Here is a 20817-nt window from a genome sequence, read left to right as displayed (position 1 = left end):
AGCCACGCCCACAGGCATCAGCCAGTGGTCTGGTCGGACCAACTGTCATTTAGACAGAGTGGACATGATGGGGAAGACACCACGAGAGCTGGAAAACACGAATTAAACGTTTCCAAAAGTATCAAAAACAACTTTTGAAGTTACTCGTGCGATGGTTCAAGCTCACGTCGGCATGTGTTAGCATCTTACAGGTAAGTTGTCGCCAAATAATGCGTCTTTTTTTTTTTTGTCCCTCGAGCGCATGAGTTGAAATTTACACACAAAAAAAGGAAGCTAACATGTGTGTGTGCGCGCGTGTGCGTGTGCGTGTGTGTGTGTGTGTGTGTTGCTAACACGCTAATGTTTATCTTCCCGTTCTTTCCTCGGCTCCTCCTCTAGAAACTTTGGCAGTACGTCTTTCTTACTCCGAAAGGAATTGCACTCGGTTTCAGAGGATGTCAGCCCCGAGCAACTCGCTCCAGCAGCCGAGGGTGAGACGCAGCAATGCGGGCTCCCCCGGCTCGTTCAGCGGCGGCAGCAGCAGCTGTCGTTTGCACCCCATCCGTGCCACCGTGCCCTACCAGCTCCTGCGCGGGGGTCCGGGCAGCCCGACGCGGGCGCAGACCCTCTACGGAGGAGCCGCGAGCAGCCGAGGCTCGAGCCCTCCATCCAGCCCGTCACTCGGGTCAGGAAGTGCGAAGCAAAGACTGTCCCCCGAAAACAAGGACTCCTCCTGTCCCCAAGACTCTCCAGTTTCCAGAGGTAAAATAAACCACCTGTTTTGCCTTGGCATAGGACAAGAAATGCCATGTCACCACGTGTTGTTGCTAACTAATAATTTGTTATGGTGACTTTTTAGTTTTGTTTGTTACGCCCACTATATAATTACATTTTAATGTTATAATTGTGCAAAATAAGTGTCCATTGTATATGTTTGAGGTGGTCACCTTTTTATGTCTGGAGCAAAGTTGGCACTTGATTTGCAGAAGGTTGATGCATTAACTATTAAGCCTACCATCCTCTTACACAATTAGGCACTCATAAAGAGAATAGAGTGCACTATTGGCTCTTATTTCCAATGGACTTTTGACAGGAGAGGGAGGGGGGGAATTGGCAGAAAGACACACTTTCAGTTGTAAAATGGGCCACGTCAGTCCCAATAGACAGTGCTGAGCAAATAATCGGGTGTTGCTTATTCTGACCTCACGCCATACAAACAGCATGGAGTACTCATGGCACATTCAGAACATATGCTGAGCTTCACCACGTGGCCTTGCACATGGATAACACAGGCTAGTGCTATGTTGTTTCCTGACATGCTCAGTGGCTCCTTGGAAGTGATAAGAAGAAAAACTGAAAGAGGACGTAAGAGTCCAGGCAGCCCTAAATCTGCATTTCCCAGTGTCACTAAATCTCATTTATGTGACCGCCTTTCCTGCCAAGCATCGACGCCGTGGCTGGTTTTCAAGACCGGAAGAAGTACTGTTTTGTGGGTCAGAACAGCATTTTTTTTTTTTTTGCTGGAAGAATGCTGTTTTTTTTTTTCTTCTGTAAATCCTGTGTTTTTATGTCAAATGCATACAGAAAACCCCACAATATCTAAACACAACATGATATGGAAATGTCTGAATACAGCTCGTTTTTCGTGTGTGGAAACAAGAGACTCCTTTTAACCTGAGTGGGTATTTCTGACTCTACATCAGTTCCCATGAAAAGCACCAAGTATTCTCACCACAAGAGTGTTCTGCACTAAATGACATTAGGTCACATATCGCAATGCTATGTTTATTAGTCCTCTTTAATAGCTTCTACCTCTTATACTTTTTAGCAGCCCTCTTTATTTCATTGCAGGATTTTAGTTATTGTGGACTTGTGTGACGTGCTTCACATTCCTCAGTTCTTTGAATGAGATGACCTCCAACCTTGACCAGTGTACCATGCAAGGCAGGAAACGAAGTCTCTTCCATAACAGACTTGCCTGGCACGGCAAATTTCTCTCGTGTTTGGTGTTGATTTCCCACCCCAGTGGCATGCCACGCATACCTTGGTTCTCTGCAAGAGACGACCTCTAACCCGGGCTAGCGTCCCATGTTAGTGGTGGTGGTGATAATGATGATGGAGACTCCACCCTCCTCAATCACTGCGATCTCACAGTCCAAACACACAGGAGAAGGTGTCAGATGATCACTATGATCATATCAATATGCGGTCGGTGCTGGCTACTAGAAGGCAAGGCAAGTTTATTTGTATAGCACATTTCAACAACAAGGCGATTCAAAGTGTTGCACATAAAAGCATCAAAACATAATATAGAAGAAAACAGGATATAAAAACAGTTAAGAATATTGATTAAAACATTGAAACAGTCAAAAGAAGAAGTCAAAAATGCAAACACGATTTGGTGTTCTTAATCTTTCATCACAAAGCCCCAACTTGATTGTGATTGAAGCAGGGGGCTTTGCACTTTGTAATTTATCATTCACTGTAGGACTTTGAACCCACTCGCAGACATAATACTTGCCATTTGGTGGGAGATTCAGTCCAAAGTGCCTCGCAGTACCATCAGTGCCAGTGCCAGACAATGTCACGCTCATAATGGACTGCGCTGGTGTTTAGATCATAGCATGGTGATGAAAGACAGAGTAAAGAGAATTATATTCAACATCATGACCTTTTTTAGGTTCACGAGCATGACATCATTCACTTAACACACTGTCCCAACAATGATGGTCCTGCTCTCTGTCAAAGTGCCAGCTGTGCTGAAACAGCCCTGCTTCATTGTCACCCATTCAAACTGCAGAGTAGGACCAAATGTGAAAATGAGATGTTGTCCAACTCAGTCTGCACATGAATGTGTTTGACTGTGTACCATCTGGTTTAACCTTAACTTTGATGCCAACAAGTTTGCACATTCTTCCGAGTGATGAAAGTTGGAATCGTTAGCATACCCTCCTCGTTCATTGAGACACACTGAAACTAGTCCAAGCTAACTTATTGTGGGAGGTCATTGACTGATAAGCCATTTCCTGACCAGCTGAGGGACTGATGCTGAAACTCATAACTTTAACATATCATGGCCATTGGCCAAGATTAATATCATCATTCATATTATTTGAAAGACCGTCACTGTTCGAATTATTGCTTCCAATTAACACACTTTTTAACTTGAGCAACTTGTGTAGAACAATACTGGGACATGAACCGCAGGGTGGCCTAGTGGTTAAGGGGATTCCTCCATGATGGTGTGTAGTGTTTTTTTAACTTATATGATGGAATACATGAAGCAGATTATACCTTGTGTATCAGTAGTTCATATTATACAGTGAATAATATAACAAATAATATTCAATTTGACAAATGGGCAGAAGTTATTTCAGTAGTATAAGTATTTTACTCTGCATCCATTGTTTAGATGTAGCCCGAGCACCCCTTCATAGTCAAGTCTTGAGAGTTGGCAATTCCACGTTTTTTTTTTTTTTTTTTTAATCACTGCAGAGGTCAATCAAGCAATCACAATAAAGTTACATTTAATAATAATATGTCCAAGCTTTAGCACAGACTAAAATTCTATTATCTAATTAAGAAATTATTTGTTGTGATTTTCCTTTCAACCAGTGTCGTGCCTTGTAAAAAACATTCTACTGTTTACTGATCTGAACCACGTGCTTGTTTTCACATTTGCTTCTGCTGCTCTACAGTTAATGAACCACCCGTTTATCCCCTGCAATTGCAAAACTTTTTCACAGCTTGCCAAATGAAGGAAAGTTCTTATTAAAAAGGAATATTTTGGGGTTGAATTTTATATCACTTATCCCTGAAATCAGCAGATGGACTGCTTTGATGTCTTTGCTTCTTTCACACTGTTTCTTTTTTCTCATCAGGAGATTATTCTAGTCTGGCAAGTTGGGAGACGATGGAAAATAACCACAATCCCAGTTCTGAGAGCACTGGCTTGTCCTATATCAATATTGATGGACATTTAGCCTGCTTCCTTTGTCTATAATGCTTCAGGGAATTTTACTGTAGCCCAGTAAGCTTACTTAGGCAATACCTTTGGGTGGCTAGGCCTGTGTATTCTATGAACAAAGAACAACAATGAACAGCTATGTAGTTCTGCAAAGAGAGGGGTGCCTCATGTAGATAGTTTAGTCTGTGTGAGTGTTGGTTTGTGTGTTCAAGTTCGAAAGGCCTCTGCGTAAACCAACTCTGACAAGGAATAGAGTAAATGTTTCCTGATCATCATGCTATTCTTTTAATCTGTCTTCTTGATACAGAAAGGAAGGAGCTTTCATTGGCTTTTCATAATCACACAGAGTAAAATTTAGGCTAATACATTTAATCCAACATTTACCGCAGTCTCAAGCTAATTTATTTGTGTTTGCATGTTTTGTTTTTCTCTTTTTTTTTTAAATTTTTTTTTTTATAACTGCGTGTCACTGCAGGAATGTTGAGTGGATGCAGGCAGTATTGATGTGCATTGTGGTGTGGTTGTTTATGAGTTCTTATGTGGGTGGTGTGTGCTTAACTGTTCTGGCTCACAGCAGACTGCTCTCATAACATCAAATACTCCTGCTCAGCCATTTACATTTGCTTCAGGCCTCAATTCTCAAGCCTGTTTGTTTGCCCTGCACTAATACTTATGAGATTAGAGAAATGGCCCACACTTTGAGAACAAGAAAGGATTGCAAGGCATGGTCTCACCTCAATAATACAGTTCATTGCAGTATTTGTTGATTATAATGTATTGTTCTTTAGAGGTATTGTATATTTTATTTATCAGTGACCCGAGTAACAATTGATTCTGTGATTTGAAATACATTTGTATTCTTTTGTGGAATTTATTTTGGAATTTGGCACATTGAATTCAAAGACACTGTGTGTGTGTGTGTGTGTGTGTGTGTGTGTGTGTGTGTGTGTGTGTGTGTGTGTGCGTGTGTGTGTGCTTCATCCTGTCTCTTTGTTCTTTTTCCATATAAGAAAGATCCAAGTTACAGGTTCGGAGCTCCAGTGCCATCCGGCGGACATCTTCCCTGGACGCCATCACAGGACCATACCTCACCGGCCAGTGGCCTCGGGACTCCCATGGACCCTACCCTTCCTGTATGAAAGACAAAGCCACACAGGTACATACCGTTCAGAAAAAAATACCACCATCTTGGCTTTAGGCTGGAATAGGGGTGGGCGACATCATATTATTCATGACAGGGTATTCCCTATGATTTTTGAAATTATTTTTTAATTGCTTTTATGCCATTTTACATTATTAATAGTAATAATTAATCATAGCCTGGGTTCCCACACACCAGGCACCCCTACCTGCACATTTTCCAGTTCTCTCTGCTCTAGCACATCTAAACCAACTTCTGCTCAAACCCTGATATAGTCCCGATCTCACCATGGCTGTTGGGTTGCATCAGGTGTGTTAAAAATAAAACTTAGTGAGTATGTTACTAACTATACTTGTTTTATTTATTAATTTATGTTCCACTGTTCGGATCCATTACACTGACGGTGACAGCGGTGCTTGCGGCAGATGGGCTACTGCGAAAAACTTCAGTGTTTTAAAGTTTATATCACTAATGAATGTTAATTATTAGACTACCTAGCATCGGGGCTTAGTAAACCAGTTCCGACCCACCATTCTAAAAGATTGACAGAAGATGATTGGCTGTCATTAGCGATATTACGTACTGCTTTCTCCTTTTAGGGATAGTGTAACATTGTATATTGAATAGATAAATTACAGCACCCCCGTGCGCCAGCTCGTTCGGATCAAGCAACCAGGAAGAGCACGTGATGCCTTTTGGCCCAAAAAATACTTTTCCCCGTAGACTTGCATTTGGAAAGAGATGTCTGTAAATCAGTGGATATAGCCATGTTTCCATGAAAATCCATCCCAAAGAGAAAAGATGCTACGTTACACTACCAAAGGCCACATGCGTCTTCTTCTGGTAACCAAATTGATCTGATGACGTTTGATCCGTCTGATTCAGCCCGGCACATTGTACTCCTGGTTTGGGGTAATTAATAAGTGTAGCATGTTGCAACGTCAGGGGGAAAGTAAGAAACGACTTAATCAGTCGTATTCTGGGGATGTTTTGAGAAGAAAGTCACTCTATTGATCTCCATCATAGTAGCTCGTGAGGAAGACATATTTACAAGCTGTGACCAACTATTTTGTTATGGTAACCCTGGTGGTGGAGTCTTGTGACAATACAGGCCTCATAGACTTTGTATAAATATTTCCCTCACAGCCATACAGTTAATACCTTATAACACTCAACAAGACCTGTGCATGGGTTTTATATTGAGCCGCAGCACAATCTTCCTGGACAGCAGCCCACACATCATCACCCACTAATCTTGCCATGTGACTGATGGCTAAATGCAGTTTTTCCTCTGAAGATCAAAACATTTGGGGGGTAGTTAGTTTTGGGTGGGTTTGTGTTATAAAAGCATTTTGACTATGTGTGATCATGACATGGGCTGCTCCCCCTTTGCTGACAGAAGCCTTTCATCTATCTGAATGAAGACCGCCAAGCCTAATTTGCATGGTCTTCATACCTTTTAACCCTTCATTTGTCTCGCATTTCTTTGTGTGTAGGCTGAGGAAGTGGTGGGAGGGCCTACAAGATCTCTTGAAGTGGCTGTATACAGAGTAAATACCTCTTATTACAGAGTTCCTTTGCAGCCATGGAAAGACTGGACAAGTATGGAAAATCAATTTGATAATTATCAGGTCTTGAAAACGGTTATTGCAGAAAAAAACGTCTGGGCACATGTACACGGTGATCTTGTGGACCTACTGTTTTTTGGCACATTGTGATATTTGCCTGTGCTACATAGTAACATGGCCTGGACCATATTTCCCAGCTATTATCAGTAAAGATCTGATTGAAGGCTGACCAAAATGAAAATACCGTTCAAGAGGAGATTTATGTCCTTGAAAGCTGTGGAAATATGAGATGGAAAACATTTGGCTATGTTGTAATGATGTGGGAGAGAGTGTGACACACTTGAAAATCCTTGAACGATTAAATGCACAAACTCCCCCAAGGATAGCGAGAGACCACTTCCTGTTTAAAAAAAAAAAAAAGAAACTATGCCTGGGCTCAGCTCTTTCTATAAGACAACAACGGCAGAGAGCAGCAGACAAAAGGTCCCTGGCTTCTTTTGTTGTGCATTACACAAGTTCAAGACAGCCTCTCCTTTGAGCTGTTATGTAGCCTTGCATGGAGGTGAAGCTGTTTGCACCTGTCCCCCAGGCTGTGGCTGTGTCGAGGAGAAATCCCACTGCTTGCCACCTGGCCCTCGTGGATGCACGGCCCGCCTGCCTTTTGTGTGGGAGTTGAGGAGCAGAGGGCCCATACATATGCTAATCACTGTTCCGGGATAGGTCTGAGAGTCCTAGGCCCTGTGGTTACAGAACACAGAGCATGTCTGTATGAAGATTAGGGCCCTCGCACACCAAGCCGACATTAAAGAACGAGAACCGACAAAGGCAGGCCGATCAAACAGTTTGCGCCCGCTTCACGTCTTCTGTTAAAAGTTGCTCTTGTATACACCACAAAGACAACAGCCGATGGTCAGCTGACCACTGACATGCGTTCTGCGCCTGAGTGAGAGGAAATAACTAATCGGGAGTCTGCATTTGTAATCTGAAAAACATAACGAAAAGACAAACCAACTAGCCTGCGGTCTCTCACACTACTGGGAATCTGCCTAAATCATCTCGCTAAATATAAATGCTTGCAGCTCAAGCTTGTTAGGAGCGACTAGACAAGCAACCATCCAACGTTACAGATCAAACAAAGCGTTGATTGAGCGTCATCAACTAATATCTTTTGTTGTCAAATGTCCCGCGTAATCTGTAACATCGGTGTTGTCATAAGTTTGTCCACACATTTTTTACACCGGCCTCCTGTTCCCAGATATCCATCTTTCGGCCCGGTGTCTCTGTCTTTAAAATGGACACACGCAATGAATCATACGTAGGTGCTGTCTAACGTGGTATATGATTTCACTGTGCCTCTTTTTTTGCCATGTGTATGCTGTTTTATGTGAAATATAAATTAATGAAGTGAGATCAAACAACAAAAATGCTGCATTTATATATCTTCTGTAATGTTAAGTGAGGTTAAGACATTTAGGGATAACAGATGCACAAAGCCAAATCATAACTCCTCATCTCTAAACCCCATCAAATGATGGCAGTGGCACTCTGCTGGCATGTCTTGACATGCAATCTAAACAAACCAGCACAAGCTCCACTCAAATTCTATTGAAGCACAGCTATTATTTCCTGCTTTGGAACAGAGCTGGATTCTTGAGGATGTTGCCTGCATGTAACCCTTCGGGTGGGAATCATAATGGGAAGCAAGCTGCAGGCTATGGTAACAGCTTTATCTGCACAGCAGCACATTATTAGGCAGAAGCTCAGGTACACAAGTCTACAAAGCACACAACGCAGGCCGGAAGCTCGAGAGCTACATGATAATGGGTCCTCTGAGGTAAATAAAGGTGGGTGTTCTTGTTAACAGACAATTTGTTTCAGGGGGTGGCAAGTGTCAATCAAGAAAGGTAGCCTGCAGTATTTGTAACTGCCTTACTTTGTTTACCCCTAGGGGGAAATTAGGATCAAACTGAGATATCCACCACAGTAAAGTGACCTACCTTGACACCTGTGGCCCGTTAACATCTCTAAAGTTGTGAGCTTTCTTGGGATTTAAAACAAAATCTTTGAATGTAGAAAGTCCCATTATTGTGTCAGTGTGTTTCAGAAGCTGATATTTGTTTAAATGTTTGCTAAAATAAAAACAATTGGTGTATAAGCTGCAGGCTGTATTCTCACTGCAGTTATCCTCACCTTGGAACCTTTCTGTGTCAACTGTAAGCACACATTCATTTCCGGACGGAAAGGATTAATGTGATTTAAGCTTTATCAGAATGAAGCCAGACTTCAAGACGAAGAAAAGTCCCACTTGTGAATATCTGAATTAAATGGTATTGAATTAAAATATGGCTAATACCACTATTTATTTGCATCAGACTGATGATGAAGCCCCTACCACGATCCCCTCTATTTTTCTTTTGATTATAAGAGTGATTGTGCTTTTTTTTTTTTTTTTTTTTTTTTTTTTTTTAAACCAGTATTGCTCAGTCCTGTAAAAACCTACAACTCACTGCCAAATGAGTAACACGTAGCACACTGCATTCCCTATTGGACGTCATAGAACATCTGTGAGAACTTAGTTTTTCCTCAACGGCAAGTCCACAACTCCATAAAGCCCCACTGCCCTTTTCCAGCAATCTGCATTCTGTACAAACGGATTTAGCTGCAGCAACGAGTCCCTCAATGTCTGGCAGAGGCATCAAACGGCACAAGCCATTCCGTAGGCCTCGCACAAAATGTTAATGCTAAAGGCTAGCTACACATCTGCCATCCAGCGTGGCCAAGCACAGTGGTCTCTTTTATGAGAGCACAAGCACCCATTTAATTCGCTGTCCTTTTCCGGGGAAACCAGCGCCAGCTATGCAGCGCAAACGGCTTCACGGGTGTTCCTCATTATTCACAGTGTGATATTCCATATCATAGGGCAAGGCTTGTGCGTTAGTTGGAGAGACATAGAGGTTTTTCTGTTTGTGTGGGGTCAGACATAAGGCACTGTGAAGACACTGACATTTAAGATGTTTCGTACTACTGTGCTGGCCATAAAGCATCAGATGTTTGAGGATTTGTTTGAGGACCAGAGGCACTGTTGATGTGCATAATCAGGGAGGGAAGTATGTGGTTTCAGACAGCCCTAAGAAGCATCCTCAGTCTGTATCTACTTTTGCATATATTTACATAATTTAACCGTTTCCTTGTTTATGCAGTAGAGGTCTAAAAGGCATCTTCAGTGAGACAGAACTGCCTCTATGCTCTCTGGTAGGGAATGTTTTGTATATCAGATGTTTTCTTATTGGTGTACTCTGGGATACAACATTTCTCTGTTGACTCGTTGACTTTTTAGTAAGTCTAGTGTTGTGCGGTACATATTCTGCCAATTCACTGGTGCATTAAAGGCTTGACAGTTCTACTTATTCGTGGGCTAACTAAAGGTGAAAGGGTGTGAACTCCAAGGTGGGAAACTGGCACCAGCTGCTAGTTAAGTGCTTGGTTATGTCACCTGTGAGTGACTGACCAGGCAGATAATCCTATATTAATTGGTAGCCCTATTTCTTTTTTTGATGGATTTTCGGTATGTACTGGCTTAATGGAAGCAATCACGCCTGCTATGACTTTTGTTTTTCCTGTTGTAAGTAGTGCTTTCCTTCGGGATGGTATCTTGTGACTGTTTTCTTCATTTTCATTGATTCCAGATTTTCAGCTTTGCCTTTGAGCACACGGCACTCATTACTGCTTTGACCCACCTCTCTCTCAACTGGTTATACAAACATTTTACTTTTAAGCTATTGAGTCGATGCTCACATCTTGAGAGACTTCACAATGTTAATGGCACATCAGCTATTCAGTTTAGATTTTAGGAGAGGTCTTTGTAGAAGCTATTTGTTTCCTGCACAAGCTTTAATTTACTTTAAATTCATGTTAATCTTGAGTATATGTATTTATTAATGTGTTTGTACATGTATCATTTATACTATTTCATAGTGCAAATAAATGAATGAATAATATATAAAATAAATAATGGCGTTTTATAAGACCCATGACTCTTGATGGGCATATATTCAACAAGGGCTACATTTGCAACTTACCGTTATCTGATCTCTGTAAACATTAGGCCCACCCGCCACATAAACACATTTCAGAAACTGCAGGTTAGTTAATCTTCAGCTTTGAGGGCTATGTAGTGTGTTCTATTTAGATACATGTACATCCACACGCAGTGCAACCTGGTGTTTATTCTGTTGTGCAGGAGTACATCATACTTATCTTTGTGTGCCGATGCAAGACGTGCTATTTGGTGGCAACTGTGTCACACAGGACATTTGTAACGTGTGTCAATATAACATGAGTTGTGTTTGTCTGTGTGAGAGGAAAGAATATAGAGTTGTGTAACGTGTTGATGTGTTTCAGACTCCTGGTCTCTGGATTGATGAGGGCGCAGAACAGGGAAGTCCTCACCAGCGGTCCGCCTCCTGGGGCAGCGCAGACCACCTCAAAGAGGTAGATTCACCCGTCTTAACCTTGCTTCAGCCAAGTCCCAGCTGCTGCTGACAGCAAACAACACAGATGGTGGATTAACAGAGTGAAGTGTTCAGCGTTCTTGTCCGGCCTCTAAGCTAGGCCAGGACTTGTTTAAAAACATACATACAGCCGGTTCAAAGAGCATGTTTTTGTCGTTTCAGAGACTCATTCAATTTATTCAAAATGTGTTTTAATTGTCAGGGTCTGAGGTCGGCCTAAATATTATGCTCCTTAATGTTGGTTTCCACTCCTGTCTATCTGCTGGGCTTGGTGGCCGACCAGCCGACCACATGGAGCTATTAGTTCTCCAGCTCTCCAGACCAGTCTAAATTTAACCTCCTTCTCCCCTCTGTTTCCCACTCAACTGCACCCTCACATCTCATTATGGCCGGTTGTTTTTGAGAGACAGTGCAGGAGCACCTCTCAAGGGTGACGTAGCTATATTGTTCCCTCTTTAGCTTGCACTGAGTGAACTTATTCAGGGGAACTCATGTTACTTAAAAGCCTTACTCATGCCCCTGCAACACAATAGACATTCCTGTTTTCCTGTTTCCAGCACAAGATCTAATAACTGTGCGTCATCAATGGTTGGTTCCCAAATATAAATGGCACACAGATGTCCAGGGTTTTTGTTAGTATTGACTAGATACAATTATAATTTGGTCTTTTTAAAAAAAAAAAAAAAAAAAGTAGAATACACTTCAACCAGATGTAAAGACCATTATGCAGAACTACATTCTATTTTATGAACAAAATAGTGTTTTTGCAAGTTTGTAATAAATGTATCTTCACAAAACACATGTACGGTAGGTCAATAGAACAATGTGTTTTGAAAGGAAGAGGCTTAGCCTTTACCCTGTTGACCCTGTGTCACCTGACAAGGCTACGGTTAAGCACTAAGTGCATTAAGGGACCACTCAATAATTACATTTTACACACATTACTCTTCAAAAAAGAAATGTTTGAGCTTTTATTGTGAATCTATTTGGACATGGTGTGTCAAAATACATGGGGAGAGACACCTTTTAATAGATGCGGACACGAGAGATACGCATATCTTCTGGCTATGGACTCACAGCGGTGTGATCTCATGAAATGTGATCATAAGTCTCACATTTCATAAATCACATCCAAGTGTGAATGTTGTCATCCACTAAAACTACACCCGATAGAATTATTAAGTGTAATACATTCTGCAGACAACTCCAGGGCTTTGGCCTGCACGATCAATAGTGCAGCACAGCCAGGAAAACCTCTCCTTCTCATCCTCTGAGATTACATCGGGATTGCCTGGACTTGTCATTATCGACTGCTATGGTCACTCAATGAATGTAGTGAACTGTATTCCAGCTCTCTAACCTCTGTGATTACATGTGTGGGAGGACATCTATGGAATGAGCAAGTCTCTTTGTTGACTGTGTTGCCGGGATTACAAGATCAGCATTGAAGACCACACCTTTGTCTGCATAGTACAGCTGAGTCTGTTAGGCTCACAAAGGGTATCCTGTTTTTAGGCTGATACTGGGCCAGATGCAGTAACACCCATTGACCGCACTAGTTTGATCATCAGACATGTGTGGCAGATTTATCATACGCACTATAGTACCCTGTAACAATATTTAAGTCAAGTCCATCTTTATGATTTTGTAAAAAAGTTCCATATATTGTTGCACGCCTCGTAAATCAACCTCCCCGCCGTCCTTAAAATGATGAGAAAATATGAATTTGACAAATAGCACAATATTATTCTTAGTGTAGATTGTCAGCTGCGGGGAAAAGGAGTAAAATGAATACAAATATTCAGCAAAACACAACATTTATCGGGTCTGACAAAAAACTATTTTCATACAATTTCTAGGCTAACACTTGCATGCAAGTAGAGCTGCAACAATTGGTCAATTCATTGATAAATGAATTGCAACAATGATAATTGAAGCAAAAATGCAACTTTTTGATAGGATTAACTTCTCAAATGTCAGAATTTGCTGCTTTTTATTGCCTTGGTATAAACCATTGAATAGTGTTGGATTTAGGACTGTTGGTTGAACCAAACAAGGTATTGGAAGACATGTCCTTGATCTTAGGGGGTTTTCTTTTTTTAATACACCATACGATTAATCAGCAAAATATCCGGCACATTAATTGATGATGAAAATGATCACTGGTTGCAACTATGAAGCCCTACATGGCCATCAAATATGCGTATCACCTTACAGCTTCATTCAAATTCCCATGTTGACAAATATTGCCTCCTCAACTCCTAATGTGATCTGTCATTTGCTGAAGTAGTGTTAATTTTCCTCCAGCAGATTGCTAAACTGAGACTGCAGCTGCAGCGCAGCAAACAGGTCAGCCGGCAGAACAAAGACCGGGAGCAGAGCTCACTGCAGCTACAGCAACAGGCGCAGTATGGCACTGCATGCCAACCGCAGGTGAGTTATTCATGTCCGTGTTCATGCCTTGCCAAACTGAGTCACCCAGTATGCTCTTTTCAGGCAAAAACATTAACCAACTCTGACTTTGGTGATGCAAGGTTTAACCCCGACAGCGGGGGTATGATAAGGTAGCTTAGCAGCCGAGCAAAAAGCATACATATGAAACAGATGGTGACCAAGCCATATCACAGCTGTTGACGATAACAGACTATGAATATACCAGGGTTAAGCAAGGTGGTTTTCTGCATTACTCTGTTAATGGTATCAAATTATTAATCACCTTTCTAATTTGCTACATCAGTGTAAGTTTGGTAGTTTATATAGCTGGAGGTTATCGGCGTGCAATAAGTATGCAGTCACCATTCGAGGAGTATGTGTCAAGTGAAAGGGCCCGTTTGTATTTTCATAGCCTGTTTTGAATGTGCCGTTCAGGCTCGTGCATATTTTATCATAAACCAAGTTTATGATGTTGTATATTGCACCACGTTTGACCGAGGAGGTCTAGTTAATGAGTCCCTTCTGACCAGTTATGTCAAAAGAGGAGAGAGGGAATGTGTCCGGGCATGCCCTGTCCTCTTCTTGTTTGCAGTTCATTCATTAACAGATGCCCGGCAACAGCACACATCAGCCACTGTGGGAAAATGAACATAAACGGGGATATGCTTCTGCCCCATATTCACATGTGGTAGATCACCATCGTGGCTGTGTGTCTTTATGATATTTAATCCCACTTCAGTAATGCTTATTCAAACTGAACGCCTCCAACCATTGAATATCTCACAACTGGATCAGCAATGATTCCATACTGCCAACAGATCTTGGTGCCACAGAGTCTAAGATGTATTCAGTGTTATGTATTTGATTGCACCAGTCATCTGAATGACAAGACTATTATTTTGAGGTGTACATCCAATTTTTTTAAACGCATTTATTTTCTGTCTTTCCAGTACAAAGGAACTTCAGCAGCCCTGTCAACAATCCCTGTGCCAAAATCCCTCATATGCAGGGTGCCGAGCAGTGTGGAGGGCATCAGCCACGAGCTAGAAAATGTGTTTATCAGAGAGGACTGGGAGCAGGGAATACAGGTAGGGATGTGTACACACACCAGCAACGGGGTCAAGCTGCTTTTGTGCTTTGTTGAACTGTAAATGTGTCCGTTTAGTTTCTTAACTCTCCTAACACTACCCAATTCAGCCATTCACGGTGAAGTCTTCTCGTTTGTATCAGATGGGTTAAATGTCAGCTTCAGACTGGAAATATGAGCAGCAAAGAGGGGAAAAGTTGTTCATGTCGGCTTCCTTGTAATTATGAGAGAGTTTCTGTCGGATAAAATATTTACTGTGTTGGTGAAAAGAACTGCATGGTTGTCTGCAAAGTACATTAACGAAATGCAACCAGTGCAGCTGGCCTTTTTAGGCTACATATATGGCCTTATTGTTAACTTGTTAGAAAATTGCTACACAATGTAACGTAATACAAAACATCTAATAGAGGATTTCATTTCTATTTATGTGGTGCGAGTGCAGAGCTTGCATTGGGGTTGCAATCGTGTTGCATTTAACTGTGTGCAACAATCATTTATACTTTCTGAATCTGTGAAGTATTTATTTACATCACTAATATTCGTTAATGGAGTAACACAGGCCTATATGTTCAAGTTGGTTTATTTAAAGGGATAGTCAAAAATAGCCTCTTTAGGCTGGAAATATATTGCATGCATAAACACAGTCTTGTAAAGACAGTTGCAGCATGGTGCACCATACAGTAAGACACATTCTCACACACACACACACGCACACATTCTCACACACACACACATTCTCACTCACACTGAATTATATTCTCACCCGCACTGAATTAAACCGCGTAGAGGCGATGACAGCCGTAAATCCAGTCTGATGTGGGGTAGTGAACCTTGGCAGGTCTGTAAAACGCCCCTCTTAGAAAGTCACACACACTTAAACATACGCACCACAGATTTACAACCTGTCTTGCTTTCCTGCTCTTCAATTTGGATCAGTTGTGCCAAAGCCGAACTAACGTTCTGCACATCACACTGTTCATCTACTCTCACATATTACCATCTGGTATGGTGTTTGCGTCTCCAATTGCCCTTTGAATACACACATTCACTCACTCACTCACTCTTAGATTCAGGACATTTTAGCTGATGCTCTTAACCCAGACCGACATCAGTTAGTGAGCTGGCAGCTGTTCAGCAAGGAACAGGAGCGCTTCAACCTCTCACCACCTCCTCCGCACTCTGACCTCATAGGCCATGGACGTGGTGGATGGCCGCCGCGCCCCCTTCCCGCCACATCACTACAGCAGTGGGGACAAGCGTGACACGGACACACAGGCCCCCTCGAGTGGCGACTCCAGCCCGTCGCCCCGCCCCTGCAGCTCTGACCACGCCCACTCTGGTGATGGAAGCCCGTGCTCTGCAGAGGAAATTGACAAAGGTGTGTGCCTTTTTTTTGTTTGCAACTTTAGAGGGAATTCTATGCATCAAAGCCTGTTTACAGATATTGAGGTGTGTGGATGCGTGAAAAGAGATGTATGAAGCCTTAAATTACCGCCAAGCGATGTCACTTGAGTCCGCTTTGGTGAGGGCTGAAGACTATAAGACCGCTCCTCATTTCTGCTTAAGCTACATTCTACTTTAGCATAACACACCTGAATTTCTGCCAAAACTGTCATTGGTTGAGTTGCATTGTGGGTAATGTAGGCGCCAGGTTTTAACAAGACAATCTCTGGTTCAATCATGAGTCTGGCGACGTGAAACGAGTGCAATGACAAATCAATGGAGAACTTTTAAGACACAACAATATAAGCAATAAGACGTTTTTATTTTTATTTATTTTACCATTTGCATGTCGTCCTATTACGGTTACTCGTGCCTCGTTGAATTAAAAGATCCATTTAATATTTAAGATAAAAGGTTCACACTCCTTTTTTATATAAACTGCAGAAAGCTTAAACATTACTGCAAGAGGACTTTGTCTGTGCTTGGTGTGACTTCACAGCGTCATGTTCCGTTTTACATTATTGTCTCATCTTTAATATCACCGTGAATTGGATTTATATAGGATACAATAACAATTTGGGGTGGTGATAACATCATAAAATATGTCGACAGACATTCGAATAGTCATTTGAAATCTATCAAAACTTTGCATGTAAAACATGACATTCGAAGCAACGTTAACTTCTTATGGACAGAGGAGACCAAAGATTTTGGTATCCAATTTTTTTTTATGTTCTTTACTTTATTTTCAGATGGTGTGTGCAGTTCTCCTCTCCCCAAGTTTGCAACATCTCCAAAACCTAACAACAGCTACATGTTCAAACGAGAACCTCCAGAGGGCTGTGAGAGGGTGAAAGTCTTTGAGGAGATGGTGTAAGTATTATATGCATTTTAAAACGTATTTGTGGTGTATTTTTATTTATTTTTTAAATGCGCACTGAGTTCACTGATCATTAAAAGAAAAACAATAGATACAGTTAACTGTGCTATATCATATACTTTGAGATTGATAGAGGACATAGGATATAGGACAACACCAACAAGCTGGTGTGGAGGGCAAAACAGGGGTGTGGAATATACATTTTCCATTTGTATGACTGTTTTGATGAAATGCAAGTTAACAGGCAAAAGTATTGAGCTTGGTTTTTAAATGTCTTCAGGTCTGGTAGATCAAAAGGCTTCCCTCTCTTCTCGTGCCCTGACAAAAACAAGGTGAACTTCATTCCCAGAGGCTCTGCCTTCTGCCCCGTCAAACTCCTCTGCTCCTCCCTATTCTCCCCCATCTCTCCCTCGTCCTGCTCCTCCGTCAACGACTGCCCGGGGCCTCAGGTGACCCCGACTCTGTCCGCCGTACCGCCAGCTACCTTTCCGGGCGCCGCCGACTGGAGCGGCGACACAAGCACAGGCGTTAACGCAGACAACAGCACAGACGGCCAGAGCCCCAACACAGACGTGGGGAAAGACGGCTCGGCACAAGTCCTCCTCACCAGCTAGTCCTCAGGTATTCACAACCAAACCACCTACAGCTGAAATGTTACAGCGAGTCACGTGGTATGGCTTTACAACGACAAAAATAAAAAAACACACAGAAAAAGGTCCTTGCACTCTGTTAATCCAAACGTAAGCCAGCAGGGAGTGCCCAAGGTCTAGAAATGACCTTGTATGATAATGGTACCAGCCTCCTGCGGCACAAGCTTGGTAGTTTGATCATTGTTATCCAGACTTGAGTGTCCTGACCTTGGGCACCGCCTCCCATCACCCATCGCTAACCTAGCCTTCTCCTCTGTACCGTGACAACACCCATAGAAAAAATAGCGTTTCCTTTTGCAAAGGGAAAAAAGGACTGCTCAAATAATCTTGTTATGTGACACCGGCAGTTTAATCAACATGGAATAAAAAAATAAATTAAAAAAAAAGGAAAATATCTTTCACCAGAGAAAGATCTACCACTCATGTTATCTAACCAGCTTATTAGCTGTTCAGCGTGCTAACATCTAAAGTACATAAATATTTATATATATATAGCTTTTTTGACCCGATGGGAAATGCCTGTTTCATGTGTTTAGCGTATCAGGATGTCATACAGTCAGAATACATTGCCCCACGTTAACCACAATGTTTGCACTTGTTAAGACATGGCTCCAAACGATACAGGCCATGGCTATTTCAAAATGTTTGTAGCACATTGTCTTCGTGAAAACCAGCAGTTGCTTGAGTGCTCCACCCAACGAGCCGACAAGCCGAAACCTAGAGATCTGCTTTTCTAGTCTGATCACTATTAATTGGCTCGTCACAAAAAGCAAATGCCTGCTGTTTTTCAGTGACCAAATAACCAACCACAAAGCACACAACCGCCCCATTGCCTTGTTGTAATGCCCCACAATACAGTGAACTCAGGTCATGTGGAATGTACTTGCTTGGACTATGTTGCCTTCCCCCAGTGTTTTACTTTCTTCTCCTGGAAGACTTTTAGTCTACTGCAGAAATGAGAAATATTTGTATTTCCTCGGAGAGAGAGGTTATTACGGACTGAATCAACCGATTGGTGTCACATCTCGTGACTGATGACCCTTTTTCGCATTAACCCGTTCAGGTTGGAGTTTCAGGTGCTACGACACATTCCAGAGATCACTGTTGCAAAGGTCAACCGTGAGTACTCGTGTAAGCAGAGCTAGCTACATAAGCTACACCCTCCCAAACTGAGACTTTGACAGATATGTTATTTGTTTCTCCCCTTTTTATTAAATATGTACCAAAGCAAATTGCAAAACAATGTCAGGCCTGTCACAATTTTGGACACAAGAAGCACCATTTCTTTTTGTGTGCCAGAAGCAGAATGTTTATCTTCGTTTATAAACAGTTCAGCGCCACATAAACACCGGTTCAGTGTTTCAACACAGGTGTTAATCGTTGAACCAAATCTAAGCACTTACTCGGAAGTGAGATGATAATCACTTTTTTTATTTTTATTTAATTTTAGACCAATTTGGAAGTTAAAACAATCAGAAGTGTGCAATTGATTTTAGTTTGAAGGAAGTAAAGCTACATTAACTATTTTTGTGAAACACAGTTTTGCTCAATATACAGATCCAACAAGATGCTTCACCGGAACATATTAAAAAATACAACAGGACTTATTCAGACCATGTTAACGTTGAATGGGAGAGAGAAACTACGAACTGTTTAATTCAAAAACTTTGGTCCATTAAGCCGCTTTGCACAGACGATAAGAACCATATGCAACACATTCCACACAAATGAAAAACTCCTCTGCTTGCAGCTCTTAAGAGTTTCAATCATACTCATTTTTATTCACAAGCTCATTGTGCAGTTAAGAAATGCTTGCCATGTTTGGCAATGATGATTCAGTTCTCCTCTGTATTACGCATTTTTATGTAGATCTTGTGTTTTTTTTCTTTTTCAATAAAGAAAACCAAAAAAAGTCTCTTTGGATTGATATATCATCTTTTCAAAGGCCATAGACAGACACAGCGACTAATAATACCAGTATTCATAAGCATGGCCTTTTATATACAAATAGGAGTCACGGTAAGGCAATCAATGGATTTGGATATGATTTGAAATATTAACAAATGTCACATTGCTTGAACATAAAAAAATGACAAGGCTAAATTGCAACAAGATGAATTCACAATAAATATCCTTTATAATGAATCAAATAATTATGAGTTTCTATATTGTTGATTTGTGATTAGTTTAAGGCGTTTACATATATCTATATCTATATATCTCTCACTCAATGTATGCAGCATTGTAGTCAAATCAGTAAAACATGATTTACATTTTCATGATGATCCAACTTTCCAGTTGGTTTCGCTCCGAAAACAATCCACTGAAAACTGCATATATTTCCTGTGAAAGCCAATAACTGAGCTAAATAAATACATGCCCGGATGATACAAACTATAATACACTGATTGAAAATGTCACATTGATTATAAATGAATTTTTCATTCAATCACACTTTTACTGGATAACGTAAAACAAAGCATGCAACATGCAGTAATGAATTAATGTTGTGTTTTTCTGGACCATATTTAAAAATACAGCATGTAGCAAACGCATTTTAAAAGCATGATTCGTATAAAGTAAACTTGTGGACCGACATGGGCGTCTAGAATTCTGATCAGTGTTTGAAGTCTGTAATAAATAAATAAATAAATAAATAAATATATTTCTCCAAGACTGCAGAAACTTCACTCGACATGTTCCAGTATTTTGTAAATAAGAACTATTGCAGTGTGATCGTTGTCATGTTTGCTTTCTTTCTGCTGTTGTGTAGTTTTGCCTGTGTGCACATTTTCAGTAATGAGAATCAGAAATAAAGCATGAATGCTACTCGAGAATACACATTTTCAAGGCAGCTAATGTCAAAGGCTTCTTCTTCCAGACTAACACTGAGGTATCCATGCTAAACATTACAGGTTTAACCAGGGGCGAAGAGCCAGCGGACTTATGAGGTCGTCTTATAAATGTTTCTTTTCTTTCCCGGTGGAAAAGGACGAGAGCTGGTCGTCGTTAGTGGGACACGTTTCAGCAGAGTAATGCTGCCACCAAGAGAAAAAATCAATCCGTTCACAGGAACATTTCTCTTGTTATAACAATATATTTGTCTCATTATAATAACATACCTTAATATGTAATTTTACTATTATTACAACACTCAG

At 41.3% G+C, this 20817-nt stretch overlaps 1 protein-coding gene across 1 annotated transcript; it reads left to right on the top strand.

Moving 5' to 3' along the window:
* Window positions 1–434: 434 nt before the first annotated feature.
* Window positions 435–20472, top strand: glcci1b (glucocorticoid induced 1b; the record flags this gene model as incomplete). Its single annotated transcript, XM_079226939.1, has 8 exons — window positions 435–741; window positions 4957–5102; window positions 11057–11146; window positions 13474–13599; window positions 14550–14687; window positions 15878–16064; window positions 16882–17002; window positions 17290–20472. The coding sequence occupies 8 exons, from the start codon at window positions 435–437 to the stop codon at window positions 17621–17623; spliced, it is 1449 nt and encodes a 482-aa protein (XP_079083065.1). The 3' UTR covers window positions 17624–20472.
* Window positions 20473–20817: the final 345 nt, after the last annotated feature.

The sequence above is a fragment of the Taurulus bubalis genome, assembly GCF_910589615.1.
Source record: "Taurulus bubalis genome assembly, chromosome: 12".
Classification (NCBI taxonomy): Eukaryota; Metazoa; Chordata; class Actinopteri; order Perciformes; family Cottidae; genus Taurulus; species Taurulus bubalis.
This window is presented reverse-complemented; position numbering and strand designations above follow the sequence as displayed.